The 17,152-nt window shown below is 39.4% G+C and overlaps 2 protein-coding genes across 5 annotated transcripts in view; both read right to left on the bottom strand.

Moving 5' to 3' along the window:
• The window catches only part of l(2)05287 (WD repeat-containing protein l(2)05287), a 38,017-nt gene extending 29,772 nt beyond the window's left edge, over positions 1-8,245 (bottom strand). Inside the window, exons 1-4 of the mRNA XM_067103389.1 lie at positions 8,084-8,245; positions 6,398-6,488; positions 5,260-5,376; positions 3,853-4,062 (exon numbers count right to left, since the gene is read on the bottom strand). Coding sequence (XP_066959490.1) covers positions 3,853-4,062; positions 5,260-5,376; positions 6,398-6,488; positions 8,084-8,160 — 495 coding nt within the window. The 5' untranslated portion in view covers positions 8,161-8,245. The remainder of the gene's footprint in view (positions 1-3,852; positions 4,063-5,259; positions 5,377-6,397; positions 6,489-8,083) is intronic.
• Positions 8,246-13,703: 5,458 nt separating this feature from the next.
• The window catches only part of LOC136838452 (solute carrier family 2, facilitated glucose transporter member 1-like), a 242,526-nt gene continuing 239,077 nt past the window's right edge, over positions 13,704-17,152 (bottom strand). For 3 of the 4 annotated variants that reach the window (XM_067103383.1, XM_067103384.1, XM_067103386.1), the window contains one exon: positions 14,104-16,860. In XM_067103383.1, coding sequence (XP_066959484.1) covers positions 16,708-16,860 — 153 coding nt within the window. In that variant the 3' untranslated portion in view covers positions 14,104-16,707. Of the gene's footprint in view, positions 16,861-17,152 lie in introns of all 4 variants that reach the window. The other variant, XM_067103387.1, reaches the window with a different exon arrangement.

Raw genomic sequence — 17,152 nt, 5'->3', positions numbered from 1 at the left:
CGGACCGACGCAGCACCACTGAGAAGTTTCCATATGAAACTTCGGGAGATGATGAACCGGTTGAGACTCGAGAGATCTATGATGGGTCTCCAAGATCCTCCCGACTGAGCCACAAAAATCCGACTTGTAAAAACCTGGGGAAGAAGGAGCGGGTTCTAATGCCCTTTTTCCCAGAGAGCTCGGACTTCTGCTGCTAACGCTATTCCCTGATGGAGGAAGGGAATAACTGGGAAGATGAACCGGTGAGCTGGATAGAGGAGGCAGGGAACGAAAAGGGACTCTGTACCCTTCCTTAACACCTCCACTACCCAACTCTCCGCCCATACTCCTTCCAGGATTCCCAGAATGGAGCTAGGCAACCTCCTACCGGTGCAGACGAGGGAAGTGTCTCCTACTTCGAAAAACCCTTCTGGGACAGAAGGTTTCGGATCTGAAGCAGAAGCTGAAGTCTTGGATGAGAAACGGACTTTCTTAGGGGACCTGGTTGGTGATTTGGAACGGTCCGCTTGGCTGGAGATGTCATCCTGGAACCTCTCGAGATCTAGAGGACTGTGCTGCCACTAAATCATGGCTTGCTGTGACTCGACAGCTGAAAGAAGAGGAAAGCGAAATTTACCATCGGCTACATCTTCCTCCTGAAAAGACTGTTGCTGAGCGCCAAAAGGTGCTCTCAACAGAGCCCTTTTGTGAATATCTGGATAATGCGGAGGTAGATGGTTCAGAAAGAAATCCCTCCTTTTCTTGGAAAGAAGGTCGCATAACCGCCGATATATTTGCCTGATAAGCCAGTCCCATTGACACCGGCGATGAGATTGTCAACAAAACCGGGTCCGAGGGAGAATAACCGCCCTGTTTAAGGAACCCCATTAAACCAGATAACATCCACATCGAATGGGATAGAGCCTCCGACTGAGAACGAAAAGTGTCTTCCAAAATACCCGCTTCTCGCCGTGACGGAAACCAAACGATTCAAGAAGGGACCCTAGATAGAAGAGCTTCCACTGATTCATTAAGAGGTACCCTAACACCCGCAGAAGGGTTACCCGCAACCTTGTAAAAACCCTACGAAGGAAGTAAGGCGGCGAATCCCTGCCACCCGACCCAATTAATGCCGCTTAACCTACCGTCCGCCCTCAATGCCTGCTCGACACGCCAAACCAAACTAGATTCTTTGGTGCATGAGCCACCACTGGTTTCGCCGCGAACAGTGACTCAAACATTGCCTGATTAGGTTGAAAAGGTTCTTCCGGAGCCTTGGACTGTGGGTAAAGAGCATGAATGAAGTCCACCATCCGCTTGTATTCGCTCGTTCGCTGAAGGAGAACAGGCTTCCGGTACCGGATCCCCTTCCTCGCAAGAGAAATCCTTATCAGAAAGATCCGACCGAAGTCGAGACAGGAACAGAGACAGGCTGACCCTAGAAAACGCTGGATCAGTTAACCCGAACACGAAATACCTGAGTGCGCAAGACGCACCTGGGGAATCAACCGCAATGTTGCGGCAGCCGAGAAGGGTTGGCGCAAAACCCGCACTCTCCAACAACGGTGGAGCTACGCTTGAGCCAGACACACCTGGGCGAACCACGCCTCAGAAAACGGAGAAGCCGCAATACTCGCCAACCCAACTAGGCTGAATAACAGAAGCATGCTGATGAGGAATCGCCGCAGCAGACACTCCGCTATTTGCGGGAAGAAGAACAAGGTGGGAAAAACTCATGTTGACCATAGCAACCAACCCGAACCTACAAAAAACCGCTCCTAACCGGAGGAACAGAGACACCTGTTGGAAAGGTAGAGAAGGAAGGTACAGTAGGAGGGAAGAGAGAAGAAGAAGCCACACTGGGAAACCACCGGAGACCCTGCCGATGACGCCATACATGTAGGGAACGCACCAGACGGACCGGAGCTCACAGGAGTTTTAGCATGGGAAACTGCGAGGTGCCGAACCCGCGATTGTGGATGATAGGTTACCCGAAAACCTAGCTACTGAGTGATTGTTGAGACTACCGCCGAAACATTGAACACGGGTACAGTCGCACTACTAGATGTCGCAGCAACAGGCTCCGGAAGACGAAAACATATGATTTGTGGAAGATTGTCCCGGCGGCAAGTCCGTTAACGGTAGAGAGCTCGGATGAGCGAGAGAAGAAAACCCAAAGTCTCCCAAGAATGACCCAAACGGAAGGTTGAGAAAAACCCAAAGAAGAAGATTTTGAAACCATAGGAGAAGAGATGTCCGTGGATACAGAAGAAGCCATAGATTTTAAGGAAAGAAAATAGACCGATTCTGTTCCCCTGATAATCCTGTAAAGCATCATTTGTAAATTCAGGAAGATTTTTTCAAGACATGCTCAAAAAAATGTTGGAAAACCCAATATTAAAACAATTTCTAACCAAAGATCTGTAGCCTTTAGAGAGTCCCAACAGATCAGCATTATACTCTGCAATGTTCAGTAATTGATCAATTGAATTGGACTCTGAAAGGGACGAAGGTTTGTCCCGAGGGGAAGAAGAAACCTGGAAGAAGAGAAAGGGATACTTTCCAACCTATCCACACTAGAAGAGCTAGGAACCAAAATTGAATCATCCTCTCACCGAATCGCAACCTTTGTTGCAGAGAGCCTACTGCGGGAAAAAGAACCGCTGTTGGATCCAACAAAGGAGCCGCAACCTTAATGACACCTGACCGACTGCACCTTCAACTTATCTTCCTGATTCTTTACTACCGTCCCTATCTCTAACTGTCCGCGCCAATCCTAAATTAGATTTTACCTTAGGACTTACGTTACCAGGTGAAAGGAAATCTGCTGCTGACACTGCCTGCTCCGCACCGGGGGCCGTAGATCCTACCTTGAGGTTTCCATGTTCTCCATGACCCCGGCACCAAGTTAGGGCTGGGATTCTGGAACAGGCAGGGGAGCTGAAAAGAGCGATTAGGTTCTGTGTCCCTATTAACTTTTTCCCGATCCTTTATCTCTGTTAGTTTTGACATGAAACTTGAAAACAAACTAGACATGCTGGCTGACAATTTGTCTTCTAATTTCTAAATAATTCTGACTCTAAAGCCTCTTTGTCAAAACCCTGAGTTTCTACCGCTGAATCCTTACGCTTACTCTTAGAAGCTAATGATTTCCTATGCTTGAGATAATCCTCCATCTGTGTTTATCGACCATGACCTGCTACACTCGTCACATCGCAATGTGACGCTTCCATTGTACCTTCCTGCAATTTATGCACAACGAATGTCTGTCGTTTTAAGGGTACTCATCCTTTTCTTGCAGGCGGTGCACGAACGATGGGCTGCGGTGTCTCCAGCGTAGCGATCTCCGTCGTCCACGGCAGAAGCAGAAGTGGAAGCCGAGGAGTTGTCCAAGGGTGGTGTCTTATCCATTTTATCCATTTCAAAATCAAGCCAGGCCAAGTCAAAACGTGAGAAAGAACAATCCAGAAGAGAAGGGGGCGATCAAAACCAGTCCAAGTCGTTATCCAATCCAAAAACGAAAATAAGGGAGTCGGGTAATAACCAAAATTTAGCCTGATGTAGGACAAGTCCTAGCAGCACGGCGAACAAAAAGCAATTACGGGTTCTCGGCCATACACAGCCGGGACTTGCAGCAGCGTTACCAACGGCACGCTAGGTAACTCATTTGTTAGGGATTTTTCCTGTAAGCGCGTTGGTAACGCTGACAGTTAATTACCCACTTAGTGGGTAATGAGTTGGGATATAGTTCGGGCTGGTAGGCAACCAGGGCTAATTCAGGTGTTCAGGAGTGTATTGCAATATAAAAAATAATATGAAGCATAAAACTTGTGTAAAAAAATATAAAGGGAAACCACAATAAATTTTATTTACCTTGCCGTGACCAAGTTTGACTGATGATTCCAAATATGACCGTGTTAAGTCTTTCATCTTCGATCTAGACTTGGACCTGTAAATGATGAGTTTCCCTAGTTCTTTACCCTCTTCGAGGACACCAAATACTGCTTCCTTCAGATTCCCTTGTAAAACAAAGTTCACTACCTTGCATTTTCCTTTTGTGCATTGTTCTACCAAATTACATTCCTGAAACAAATGACTGCATAAATATATAGGATTATCATTCCAAAAGTAAAATCAAACATTACTACATATGGGATACCTGTTTATGGTATGTTTTCTTTGCAAAGGCAAAACCTATCTAAATCATTTGGTAAGAAACCGGAAGGATAATTTAGAGCTTGGAAAATAGCTGAGGTCATGGCCAGATGGCAGCACCTCTGACCAGATCCTGATCTCAATCTTCATCACATTACCAATTCATACATCTGATCACAATTATCTAAGACACATATGGGCAAGATCATGCCTAAACCACTTTTTTGTTGTGTTCCAAAGCACAGTAATAAAGGGGAGGATATTCATTTCTGTAAAAAAATCAAAATCAAAATTCAGGAAAAGCTTAGGTCAAAATGATATCAAGGGAAATATGACCAGGACCCAATCAAAGGTACTGGTGACTGGTCACAACCCCAGCCAATTGTCAAGCTCATGACCATGATGAATATAATGAGTGCATGTTCATTATAAAATTAATCCCGTAAAGACTTAAGCATGTCTAATCTTCTTGGCACACAAAGGGGATTTTTTCTTAAAATGCTGACAACAATTTAAAATGCCTCACACAAACACCTCACCCATTTTTCCTAATTACCAAATGCACATAACATATTCTTAAAATTATTTCTTAAACAAGGAATTAATGGAAGGCTGCATACTTTAGCATCAAAATAGAAAAGTTGTCTTTTACTGGGTTACTGCAATAAGTTAGCAGTCACATGTATTTTTAGTGCCTAAAGAAGTGAACAGGAGTTAGCACATAAAGTCTACAGGATAAAACAAGCTACAGTATTTAAATTCTATCTGGAATCCTGTCCAATGGATCTTTCTAATGTACTAAAGAACTCATGACACAAATAGAAGCAATGACTCAGAGTTTACATACACAGATACAACTGCTTTGAGTGTTAAGACAAAAGTTCTGGTCCCGATAACGCTAAAAAAAAATATGACATTAAATAGTTCACCACAATTCATTCCTTCAATATAAGAGTATCTAAAGCTGACATACAACAACACTTTTGTATGAGCAACCAAAGTTATAAAGAGCAGAAAGAGAAGCTTCTTCATTCACTGAAAGGGAAGAAAAATCTAAAATACCTACACACTTATACATATAAGAATACCTACTTATCAATGTCTCAAAAAACGCACAACACTTACCTCTACCAATGGGCTTCCCTTCACATCTCTCTGTAAGTTCCAGTGACATAATTTTCCTGTTTCATCACAAGATATGACATTATCTTCAGCATCATCTAACAATGCTAAGCCAACAACCTATGAAAAAGCAAGAGATTCTTGAAGTTAATCTGTTCATAAGAAGTAAACCCAGATACAAAGTATGATTGGATATATCACTTGTGACATCTTAATGTCACTGACAATTAAGAATGAAGATAGAAAGTGGAATATACGATGCATCAGCATCCTCTTCCAATCTTTATATTATGCAAAGTGTAATATGAATGTATCTGACACAAAATAAACAAATGTCCCTATGGAAAAATCTCACAGAAAATCCTTTAAAAGAATTATGTAAGCACTACGATAAAGTTTACACACCTCAATTTGAGGTTATCAAAGCATATTCATTTACCACGATGACCTTGCAATATATCATTCACTGTGAAACTGGAGGCTAACATAGATGATGGTGAAATCAGCAGAGTTTGACAAAGAATAATGTAATAAGGATTTAGACCATCTGTTTATCCACCTTTTTAAGCTCAATTTTAAAAATGAATTTTCATTTGCAACCAAGTGCCTCAGAACTGATGAATGTTACAAGCTTTACAGAGCAATATCACTTGAATCTTATTCCTAATATGCAATATTACTTGCTTTGCTTATCCTCTTTGAATCCTGTTCTGCCATCACACTGACAGATGACGATAATATGAGTTTTGTAGTGGATGACAAACGATTGTATGCAAAATCAAATACAAACTCAAAATGGATGTACAAAAATGTGTTTAAACAATAGATAAACTGTGTCTTCAAGGCACAAAAATACTAAAAATGCCAAGTACCTCATTGCAAGGTGCTTACTCTTTTAAAACAGAACCAAGAACGTGAAGATTACAATCTCTTCCAGGCAAACCAAAATAAATTGTGAGTATTAAAATATCGTATTAACAATTTCACACAGCTGTTCAAGAATAACTAAAATTAAACTATATTAAGTAATTTATTATTTTCAGGTTTTTCAGAAGCCTTCAACCCAATACAGTATGATGCATAATCAGCTAAACTATGTTGCAAACTCCTATTTTTTTTATGAATTATGAAAGAATATTACCTCATGCTTGTGTCCTTTGAGTATTTTCACTAAGCTACCACTTGAAGTGCTGAATACTCTTATGGTAGACTCCAACGCCGCCAACAAAAACCTGTGAAAAAAGTTGCCTTAAAATCCACACTTACCGAACACAGTATTCAGTAACAATCTCCTTAAAATAAAAGTACATAAATAAAGTATAACAGTCTTCTTGAATAAAACTTCGTAGATAAATATCTTGAAGCCATCACCCATGAATTTTAATGTTATTATGTGAAACCTACACCTGCAGACCTACGCAAAATTCACTGACAGTAGCTTACTCATCAACTATCATGCTTGTACTTAATCATACAAACACATTTTCATCATTAACGATGAACCAAAATATGTACTATGCAACTAAAACCTCAAAGGGGTAGCCTAGGCCAGTCCATGTGCTTGATGTTTACTGTTACTTGGGGGGGGGGGGCAAAGCCTACTGCAAAATGTCAAACTCTATTTCCATTTACTAGATTTAACTTTCATTTTCCCTCCCAAGTTGATGAGCATAGTCTCTCATCAGCCCTTCACAGCATAGGCTCTCTTTTCATATTCCTTTATTTATCAGATCTTCTCCACGGACTTCTCCATTTGACACCTCTTTGTCACCTGCAACCAGGTGAAAAATTTATTTGCAGTTACCTACCCAAACCTTTTTGCTTGACCGACATGGCAGTGCTATGAACTTGTAAATCCTGGAAACAATATATCCTCACAAAGCATTTACCATTTGACAAGTTTACTCCCGCATCATGCAAATATTATAATATATTTATATAAGGAGAAAGTTGGGTAATACTATAGAACACTTGTGTACAAGCCATTCTAATGATGGGGGGAGGGCGCATCCAGGGGGTACAAAGCCAGGTAAAACTATACAACAACTCCACACAGCTTACTACCTTGGAAATTGGGTTTTCCTATACTTTTAGTGTTGCTGATGAAGGAAGCAGTGTTGTTTATTGGCAGTCAATTATTATTAACCTCACATCTCTATCGCGGACCCTTTAGGAACGGGGGTCAAGTAACCAATAAACAACACCAACCTCCTTCATCAATAAAAAGGAACTATACTAACCTCCCAAACCTAACCTAGCAGACCATTACCTAAGTCCCCAGTGAAAAAAGCTCCCCTATAACAGTGCACATGCGAGATAGCATTTCAGGATGGACAACATACAATAACATATTAGTTCTGAGGTTAAATACAGTCAACAGCCAAAAAAATTACAGTAAATTCCTGATAAGCAACCAAAACAATATAGAAAAACTCAACTGCCAAGGTAATATCCCATGCGGAGCTGTTCAATAGCCTAGTTCTACCCAAAACCCACCTACCCAGGTCAGGGTCCAGCACACGAGGTAAAGGGAAAGTTAAGTTAAGTCGTATGCGTGGTTTTTTTTTTTTTTTTTGCTTTTGGTAAAACTGAAAACTACTACCGCGGCCTTGTTCCCGCCAGCCGCCCACCGAAATTCTCTTTCTCGTCCTTTACTTCATTCTTTGATATGATAAACTTATAACACTAGGCAATATAAAAGGTTATAAATACTCTTCTTAAATAATCCTACACAACTATAGGGCTAAAAGATTTTTGTACCGGTAAGCTACTAGCATAGGAGTCCTTCAAACAACGTGAGCTTGGCATGGCTAGGATAATAACTTACTTGGAACTCGAGCTGATAATTGGCTTGCACTGAATTAAAGGGCCCCAGTAATAAGCTACACGTGAATCCTCCTCCATCTTAAAATATTTTATATTAGACACGTAGCAATTCCCACATGTTTTGACGATCAGAGAACGCACGAGTAGTTATGGCAGTAGTAGTAGATGAGGTTCGCCTTTAAAACGGCTCACCTTGTTCGTTCTATTCTTCCTTTGATTGCGCTCGTTTAAGTTATTTCTGTAGTATCATATATATTTTTATAAATTCCTTCCTATTTCCAATTTATTCTTTCGATAGCTTTGCAAATAGAAGGACGGTAGCTATAAATGCATCTTTATTTTCATGACATGGGTGCTGCACGAATCTGTATCTGTTTCTAATGTCGCTCTATACATGCTGGGCAGTAAAGTAAGAAATGTTCTAAGGTTTCAGTTATTTATTCACAGACAAACATTTTATATCTTTCCATTTTAACCTTTTTTATCGTTTAATTTTAGCGTGCCTAACCTAGCCCTACTCATCAGCAATGTTTATTCTGTGTTGTCATGCCAGGGTTCTTCTATTTTCCTTTGACTGACAGCTATTAGTATGTGGTAGCATTATCTTTGTAACGACACCTCTCAGCCCTCATTCATTTTATTACCTTCAATTTAACTCGAAGATCTTTAATTTTGATGCTTGTGCAGATTGCCATTAAAATTTATACTATTCTTTTTAAGTTGCAAGGCTCATTTACCCAGCTGTATGACACTTGTAGTTTACAGGTAACTCTATGGAGAATATAGGTTAACTGATATGCGTGTTACAGCATATTGATTCATGATATATTTTTTTCAGGTAATACATTTCAAAGTGGTTATATATATGTGTGTGTTACTCAATTATTCGAAACAAAATCTAATAGTAATGACGTGACGCTCAGAGCTTACTGGTGAATCCTTTCAAGACTTACCCATTCAAAAACATTAAAGGAAACTGTTAGCTGTAGCTGACAGATTAAAAGTGGGCCACCTGATATTTCAAGTGAAAGCAACAAGATATATATATATATATATATATATATATATATATATATATATATATATGTTGTGTGTGTGTGTGTGTGTGTGTGTGTGTGTGTCCTAGGCCTACTGTTCACTGCAATCTCTATCTCTCCTAAAGCATCGCACCACACAGCACTTTCTTGTCCTGGTTCATTCGTGATGATTTAGTAAAATGAAACAATAAATCTTAAGCTTTTCAGTGTCACGACCCCATACATATTTCCTTGGTGTCTTTTATATCAAAACTTCACACAAATAATCACGAGCTTTTGTGCGAGTCTCTTTTACTCTGTCATACACCCATTTCCCTGTAAACATGACATCGGATAAGTCATGCCCTTATCTCTCTGCCTGTCTCTTCAAAAGTAATCACGAATATAATATCCCCACCTTCAGCGACTTTTCGTTTCGCCTCTACGTCATTCGACATCAAAACAAACAATCCTTCTTAACACTATCTCCCATCTACAGGGACTCTCACTGTTGCATCATCTACATTCGTCAAGAAGTACAAGAATTATCTTGCCCTTCTTTTCTCTCAGACCTCTTTACAGCACTGGAATGCCCTGGATTCTTTAAGTGCATTTCGTACCTGAAGGGATTCACAACGCCTATGAAGTGCTCTTCTTATTCAGACGGGATGTTCTGTGCATTAGGCCCTAGGCCTACTTCACGTGGTGCACTTTAGGCAGCGTCCCTTCGGCCCCTAGCTGCAACCCCTTTCATTCCTATTACCGCACCTCCGTTACATATTCTCCTTCTTCCATCTTACTTTCCACCCTCTCCTCATAATTGTTTCATAGCGCAACAGCCAGGTTTTCCTCCTGTTACGCCTTTAAAACATTCTTTACTATCAATTTCCCTTTCAGTGCTGAATGGCTTCATAGGTCCCAGCGCTTGGGGTTTGGCCAAAATTCCACGAGTATATGCTATCCCATGCCCTAGGCTGGTGGTACTAAGGTAATATTTCTGAAACTATGCACCTTTTCTACTGCTTTACTTATGTCGTGCGTATATATAAATGAACGTGTTTATGCGTTAGTATTCATGATCAAAGTGCTTACATCTGCGATACAGGGAGATGTATGCTCGTATTGTGTAAGGTGAATGAATGTGATAGCGATGTAACGATCAAATTCGTAGTGTTTGATGTAAAATGCCATAAATACTCGTAGAGAGAAAAGAACTGGATATTTTATTTTCGTTTTTGGTTAGGTACTCAATGTACAGATCATTGGCCTATGTATACAGTTCCTTGTGACAAAGTACAAGTTATTTGATGAATGAATGAATGAAAGTGATATGTATGTATGTATGTATGAATGTATAGTTTTTGTTAAGAATTACTATATAAAGTAGGATAAAGACGACAAATCCTGACTCTAAGGACGTTAAGTAGCATCTCAAATCTGGAACTTAGGCTGGGAGATGGCAAGTGAACTTAACCATCTGTTACACAGAAAAATTTAAGGATATGCAAAATCTTTTACATAGTAGGATAAAAAAATAATTAGATTTAAACCGGGAAAGCTTGAGAGAGAGAGAGAGAGAGAGAGAGAGAGAGAGAGAGAGAGAGAGAGAGAGAGCCGAAAGAAAATTGACAGAAATGGGTTGCCCAACTCCCCTAGAACATCCTGGTACACACCACTGGACGCCGTCCTATCCCATTATCCATCAGGAGTTGATTGTCTTTATTGGCTAATCCTGAAGGCTCTCGAGGGTAAGGGCGGAGAATCTGAGGGTACCTGACGAAGGGGGAGGATGAGGGAGAGAGGGGTGGAGGCTATACGTCCTTGGTCTATTAGAAGTTATCCACGATATTGATTTTAGTTATCGCTGGAACGACTCGCGTTGCCGAGAACGAGAAAATTTCTTTGATTTTCTAAGGTGATTTTTAAAAATTATTATTATTTGTGCGTTGATGGCGTATGATGGCTTTTAGGGCTTAATTTTTTATAGAAGATGAAAGAGCAGTAATTATATGTTATGTATATCATGTATGTGTGTGTGTATGTATGTGCTCTCAAGTAAATATAGTACTAACATAGCGTTCTACCTTCCTGTAGTATCATAATCATTCTTTCACCTCCAACAATTTACCAGGTAAACTTATATCCTTCCTTATATTGCAGTTATGAAACTGCTATACCCTGAAAAAATTCATAGAGAAATGGCTACCCACAGGCCCCATCTCATGCCCAATTGATGGATTGCAGTGTCCTGAAGACACCGATATACGATAGGCGCATGCGGACACGATTACGGAATGGACAGCTTAGTACTAGCTTGAAAAGGATGGTGGTAGGGTCTGAGAGAGAGAGAGAGAGAGAGAGAGAGAGAGAGAGGGACATTGTCCTAGAAACTGTTTCTCACAAACTTCCGTATGGCTTCGTTTCCAGTTCAAGGTGCTAGACCTATAGTGTCAGCTTTGAGTCTCTCTGAATTAGATCTGTGTTCTTCTTTTTGATTCTTTATTTTGATAAATATTCGCTGTTTTCGCGAACAAGTATGACATCAGGATCGTTCATGGCGAATATTTGGTCCGGGTACGCTTTGGCACTCGTACTATGTGCTTGAGAGCAAGGAATTATTTTAAACCGTTGGCACTGGGCGAACATTTTCGTGTATTTTTTGCTGTCTAAGCTTGTTGTGTTATCTGTTGTGACAATTTCCCAAGCTTAAGTCGTAGACAAATAATCGTATGAACTGAGAGAGAGAGAGAGAGAGAGAGAGAGAGAGAGAGAGAGAGAGAGAGAGAGAGAGAGAGAGAGAGAGAGCTCAATACCCTCAATTTTCTTTCTCTATAACATTTTTTATCACAAGAGAGAAACAAGCCACACCAAAAGTATAATGAGAGAGAGAGAGAGAGAGAGAGAGAGAGAGAGAGAGATTGTATACTTTTATGTGGGTATCTCCTTTTTGCCAGCATGAATTCATTTAAGCTAATCAAGGGATGATTTCCCTCGCTTGCGTTCCCACATCACCTGACCAACGGTTGGCACACGAGTGATTTTCAAATCCGGCCCCACGTTTCCAGAGATTTCATTCGGATTAGCCTTGCATGTTAGGTCTAGTTCATTGTCCTCCTTTTAAAAGGTTCAGTAAGTGTATCGAGTTTCTGTGCAGTGTAGGCAATTGAATTGCCTCTGTATAGGATGCTGGTTATCCTGAAATCTGAACCACAGCCTTGTCATAAGTCTAATTTTTCATATTATCGAAAGGCAATATGGTGTGGCAACATCTCTTCCTGCTATTTGCAATGTCACTACACTGAGAATGGGATTTTGCATATATATATATATATATATATATATATATATATATATATATATATATATATATATATATATATATATATATATATATATATATCTTCTTATTGTTGAAGCAAAATTCAGGAATAAATTTTTTAAAGTCACTTAAATCTATGACTGAAATAAAAGAAGACCAACATTGACATTTTTTTATTTTCTCTTATTTTATGTACAAGACCCACGTCATGCACACATATGTAAACATGTATGTAGACACATATGCACATGTACACGAGAACCACAAGCACATCTTCATTACTAAAATACTGTACCTAAAACATGCCTTCTATCAAAAAAATATTCTCTTATTACATTAAGTTATTTTTAATGACACAGTGAAGAAATGAGGGGTGGCCATGTCCATTTACTTAGAGACTATATATATATATATATATATATATATATATATATATATATATATATATATATATATATATATATATATATATATATATATATATATATATTAGTCCTATAGCATGGCTAAATGGACATGGCCACGAATTACATGGCTGTACTTCAACAGAAGTACCAGAATGAATACAGTGCTGCTGTACACGCATGATATGCAGTTACTGTCGATGACAAACTCAGCTAAGGAACGATAACTCTGACAAAAAACTATATGATAACTGTGAAAGTGACGCAATGAGAAAAGAAATCTGAAACGTGTAAAATGAATATTTACAAACAAATGAGTATGGTCAGTGATTCTAGGAAGGAAAAATAATAATAATAATAATAATAATAATAATAATAATAATAATAATAATAATAATAATAATAATAATAATAATTGCCTTGTTATAGATCCTTTTAAAAAAGTAAAAAAAAAAATTAACAATGAAAAGACAGTAATCTAGTTTTTCTAGGCCATACTTTCTCGTATGTACAAAATGCACTACAATCTCTCTAACTTCAAAAGATTTCTTCTCATTAAAAAGCTACCATTGATCACAATATATCATGATATACAGACATCTAAAAATGGGGAACAGTTTAAGCATTTCCAATATAACTGTACCAGATCAACTGGATGAGAAGAACAGGAAGAAGAAGAAGAACCACGTAAACATTACAAGCATCGCTCGCTTAACAAACACGTAAACAGGGATTACACGAATCCCGGAACGAATTTCAGCCTTGAGTGCTCTTATTTTCCTTTGTTTAATCCCCCCAAACGGATTTATTTTCGACAACAACATGGAGATGGTAATAAACAACGAACAACTTCCAAAAAAAGGGGGAAGGGATTTCAGACTGTGTCCAGGGAGTCTGGAAATCAAAATCGAATCACCGCAGTTCTTTGCAAAGATGCTCGAAGAAGAAGAATTTATCAAGGAATGAAGACACACTGTACTTGCCTTAAAATGGCAACGAGTATCCAAAACTGCTATCCATGATCACAGCTTCTCTGGCAGTCTAAAATACGTATGTTAAATTGGGCAATCAAAATCCTTCCCGCTAAAACATTTGAAGCCCACAATACAACAGCCAAGGAACTCGGAAATTTCCACAACATTTTCAAAGTGACACAATTTTGTACCCTATTTCTTTAATAGCACTTCTTAAGAAAAGGACACTGACACAACATCGATGGGAAACGGCAAACGAAACAATAGTTTATCTGGCCAATCAAATTGCAACGCTTTCTCTTTCTATCTTTCTTCGCAAGAAGCTGCTACTGACTTGGATTATCCTAGGTCTAACCTGGTTGCTTCTATGACATTATATATCTTTGGGGAAGAACAGAATGCGTTCGTCTACTGAAATCAGACCTATTCTATCAAGAGGAAAATCCTCTAAGCCTATCACAGCTCTTGTGGTCATTCGTAAGAAGCCTTTTCTTTCTCTGTATCTCTCTCTAAATACCAGAAACCTTTTATCCCTCCGCAATGGAGGAACACAGCCATCGGCTGCACATAAAAACATACAGTAATGTATTTACAAAACACAGGCATCTGGGGGCTTCTATCAAACGCGTCAAAAACGAAAAGCTGCCATTTTCCTTAAACCTCGATCGTTGTCGATACCAGAAAGAACTGCACAATTACACTGGAAGTCTTGAAAAAATAAATAAAACTCTAACAACTGTATATTCATCTTTATAAATTGGGAATTTCTATCGATAGACTTGATAAAAACGGTCAACGGGCTAAGTTTTTTGGCCGGGAAGGCAACTTTATCACTTTCCTTTAGACTGTTGTGAGCATAGGCCTAGTGATAAGCTCCTGGGCAGCGCCAATTACAATTTTAGAATTTCCAGGGGAAAAACACTTTCAACAGTTTTAACATTATAACAGAGGATATGAAACCACATTGTTGATTTGTTGGAGGGGTGGAAAGCGAGGGGGGTGGGGAACTTTAACATGTAATAATTTTTTTTTCCTTTTGAGTTCGTCAGTCTCTCAACTTACAAAAATAACAACGACTTTCTTCAACTTTTAAACGTTATGACTAGATAAAAGCGGGAATGAATATCTAAGAAATAAAAGTAAAATCAACAGACTATAACATTAAAGACTGGAGTCTTCATGAGCCACGGTGGCTCTTTGAAAGGCTCATTGAAAAAAAAAGAAAGAAGAAGAATTGACAAGGAGACGCTTCAACGTGGACAGAAGTTCACTAGAGAGCTCTGCTTCAATCGCCTTGTAGATAAAAAAAACGATGGACATTGACAAACGATCGTTGAAAAGCCCGCGGTTTCCCCTTCGACGCGGGCTTGGCTTTTTCTAAGGCTAAGAGAATGAATGCGCTATGTACTGAAGCGATTTATTTAATAATTCGTGTTTTTTTTAATTACTCTTTACATCAACTAAAAAAAGCGTCTTTTATCATCGTGAACAACGTTGGTCGTTTTGAGTGCTGACAGATATAATAAGAAGTTTGCATCCAAGTAGAAAATGAGCGAAAATGAATAAATAAATGACCGGTGATGTTAAACAAAAAATATTTCTTTTGTTAGAAACTCGCTTCTGCTATACGGCAATGAATGCACTTGCAATTCATGAACCTCCTTCATGTTTCGTAAAATCTAATATTTAGGAAAAAATCTACCATTTAAGGGGGGGAAAATGTCCCCAAATCGAATTTTCTTGTATCACACAGCAATGGGGGAAGGCAGAAACGGTCCTCCCGAAACAAGAAGCTCGCAAGATTCGAATCTCTTTGCTGTTCGAACAAAGTTCTGCTTTTGTTATGAGTATTTGGAAACCTTGAAAGTTAGCGGTCACACCGAGGTAATGAGAGTTCCATTTTATTCCATTCCTAAGAACAACGAACCTCATTTACGCAAAACTGGTGACACGAAACGAGCAACCGAGCCTGGGACGACGACCAGGCGAGACTCGAGCGAATCGGACGAAGCCTCGACGCGACAGGAAGACCGAAACCTAAAACCTTCTTGGACCTTTCTGTATGGCGATGTGCAGCCCTTCTCCCAGAAGGTGTGCAGCCCGCCCACTTTGGAAAAGAAAACTAATCTTGAGTTGCTTTGGCAAAAAAAATTGTCATATATAAACCTCACGACAAGCTATTACATATAACTCAGACAGGGAGTAGCTTATAATAGATAGCACCCTCCGTTTAGACTCATCTCTAGAATTTTTCTTCAATGTTTCTACGTAGAAAACCCGACGCAGTAAGAGTGTTGCAGCGCGCCAGACTGCCCTATAAAAACTAGGACTACGGTTCTGCTAATGATAACTCTCCTAATTTGACTAATACTTGAATATCACGTTACTGATATATCTATATAAAAGAGCAATTTGTGTCTCGTGTGCAAAAAATTCTAAGATTTACACTGTTTACCGTACTGGGCCAATATCGAAGTGCCAACACATTATATGCCAGCCCTGCCTGTCTTCAAATGCCCACATTCAGTTACAAGACAGTCGAGTACATGTAACTAGATTCGTAATGAACAACAATAACTAAATGCAGTTTTGAGTTCAATTTGCCATTCACGCAAAAAGCACGCCAGACTCTGATTCTCATCTATAAATCTAATGCAAGTAATTAAAATATAAATGAAAAAAGTGTGCTTTCAAAACTCTAATCGTAAAAAAAAACAAACGCACGCAAATATTGCACTTGGCATGACTTTTTTTTTTTCTTTCGAAGTTTTAAGGCTTTCAAAAATGCTTATTGCATTGAAGGCAACCCATGAACCTGCTATAGAGATCTCACTTCTATCAGTAGTATCAATCACTGATATTTTTGATAATAGAAATCTTTAAGGGACTGTGGTGGTGTTGGTGGGGGTTCTTCAGACGCTGTTGGCGCCGTATGCCGATTGCTTGAATATTGCCGTGATTTCATCGATCGTCTTTCCTTTTGTTTCAGGTACTTTCTTCCAGGTGAAGGCGATGAAGCCTGCCAGGAGGACCACGAAGATCAGGAAGACGTATGGACCTACGAGCTGTTTGGGAGGAAGAGAGGAAAAGTGTTAAAATGGGGTGCACTGGACAATCCTAGTACTATGTGTGAATGGTATGGCGTTTAGAAGTGATCATTTACTTTGGCCACCGAGAGTTTTAAAACGGAACTAGAAACTGATGATAATACAGTAACATTAGCGTTATCTTAACAGCTGTTATCTCTAGGAAAATGTATTTCTCTGAGTGTTAAGACATTTTGGAAGGTAATCACTAAGAGCAGTGTAATTTAAAGTTGGATGAAAGTATCAAGCTGAGTATTATACAAAGGTAGGA

This window comes from Macrobrachium rosenbergii, chromosome 5 (assembly GCF_040412425.1).
Source record: "Macrobrachium rosenbergii isolate ZJJX-2024 chromosome 5, ASM4041242v1, whole genome shotgun sequence".
NCBI lineage: Eukaryota > Metazoa > Arthropoda > Malacostraca > Decapoda > Palaemonidae > Macrobrachium > Macrobrachium rosenbergii.
Note: the sequence above shows the minus strand (reverse complement) of the source record. Positions and strands in the feature narration are given on the sequence as shown.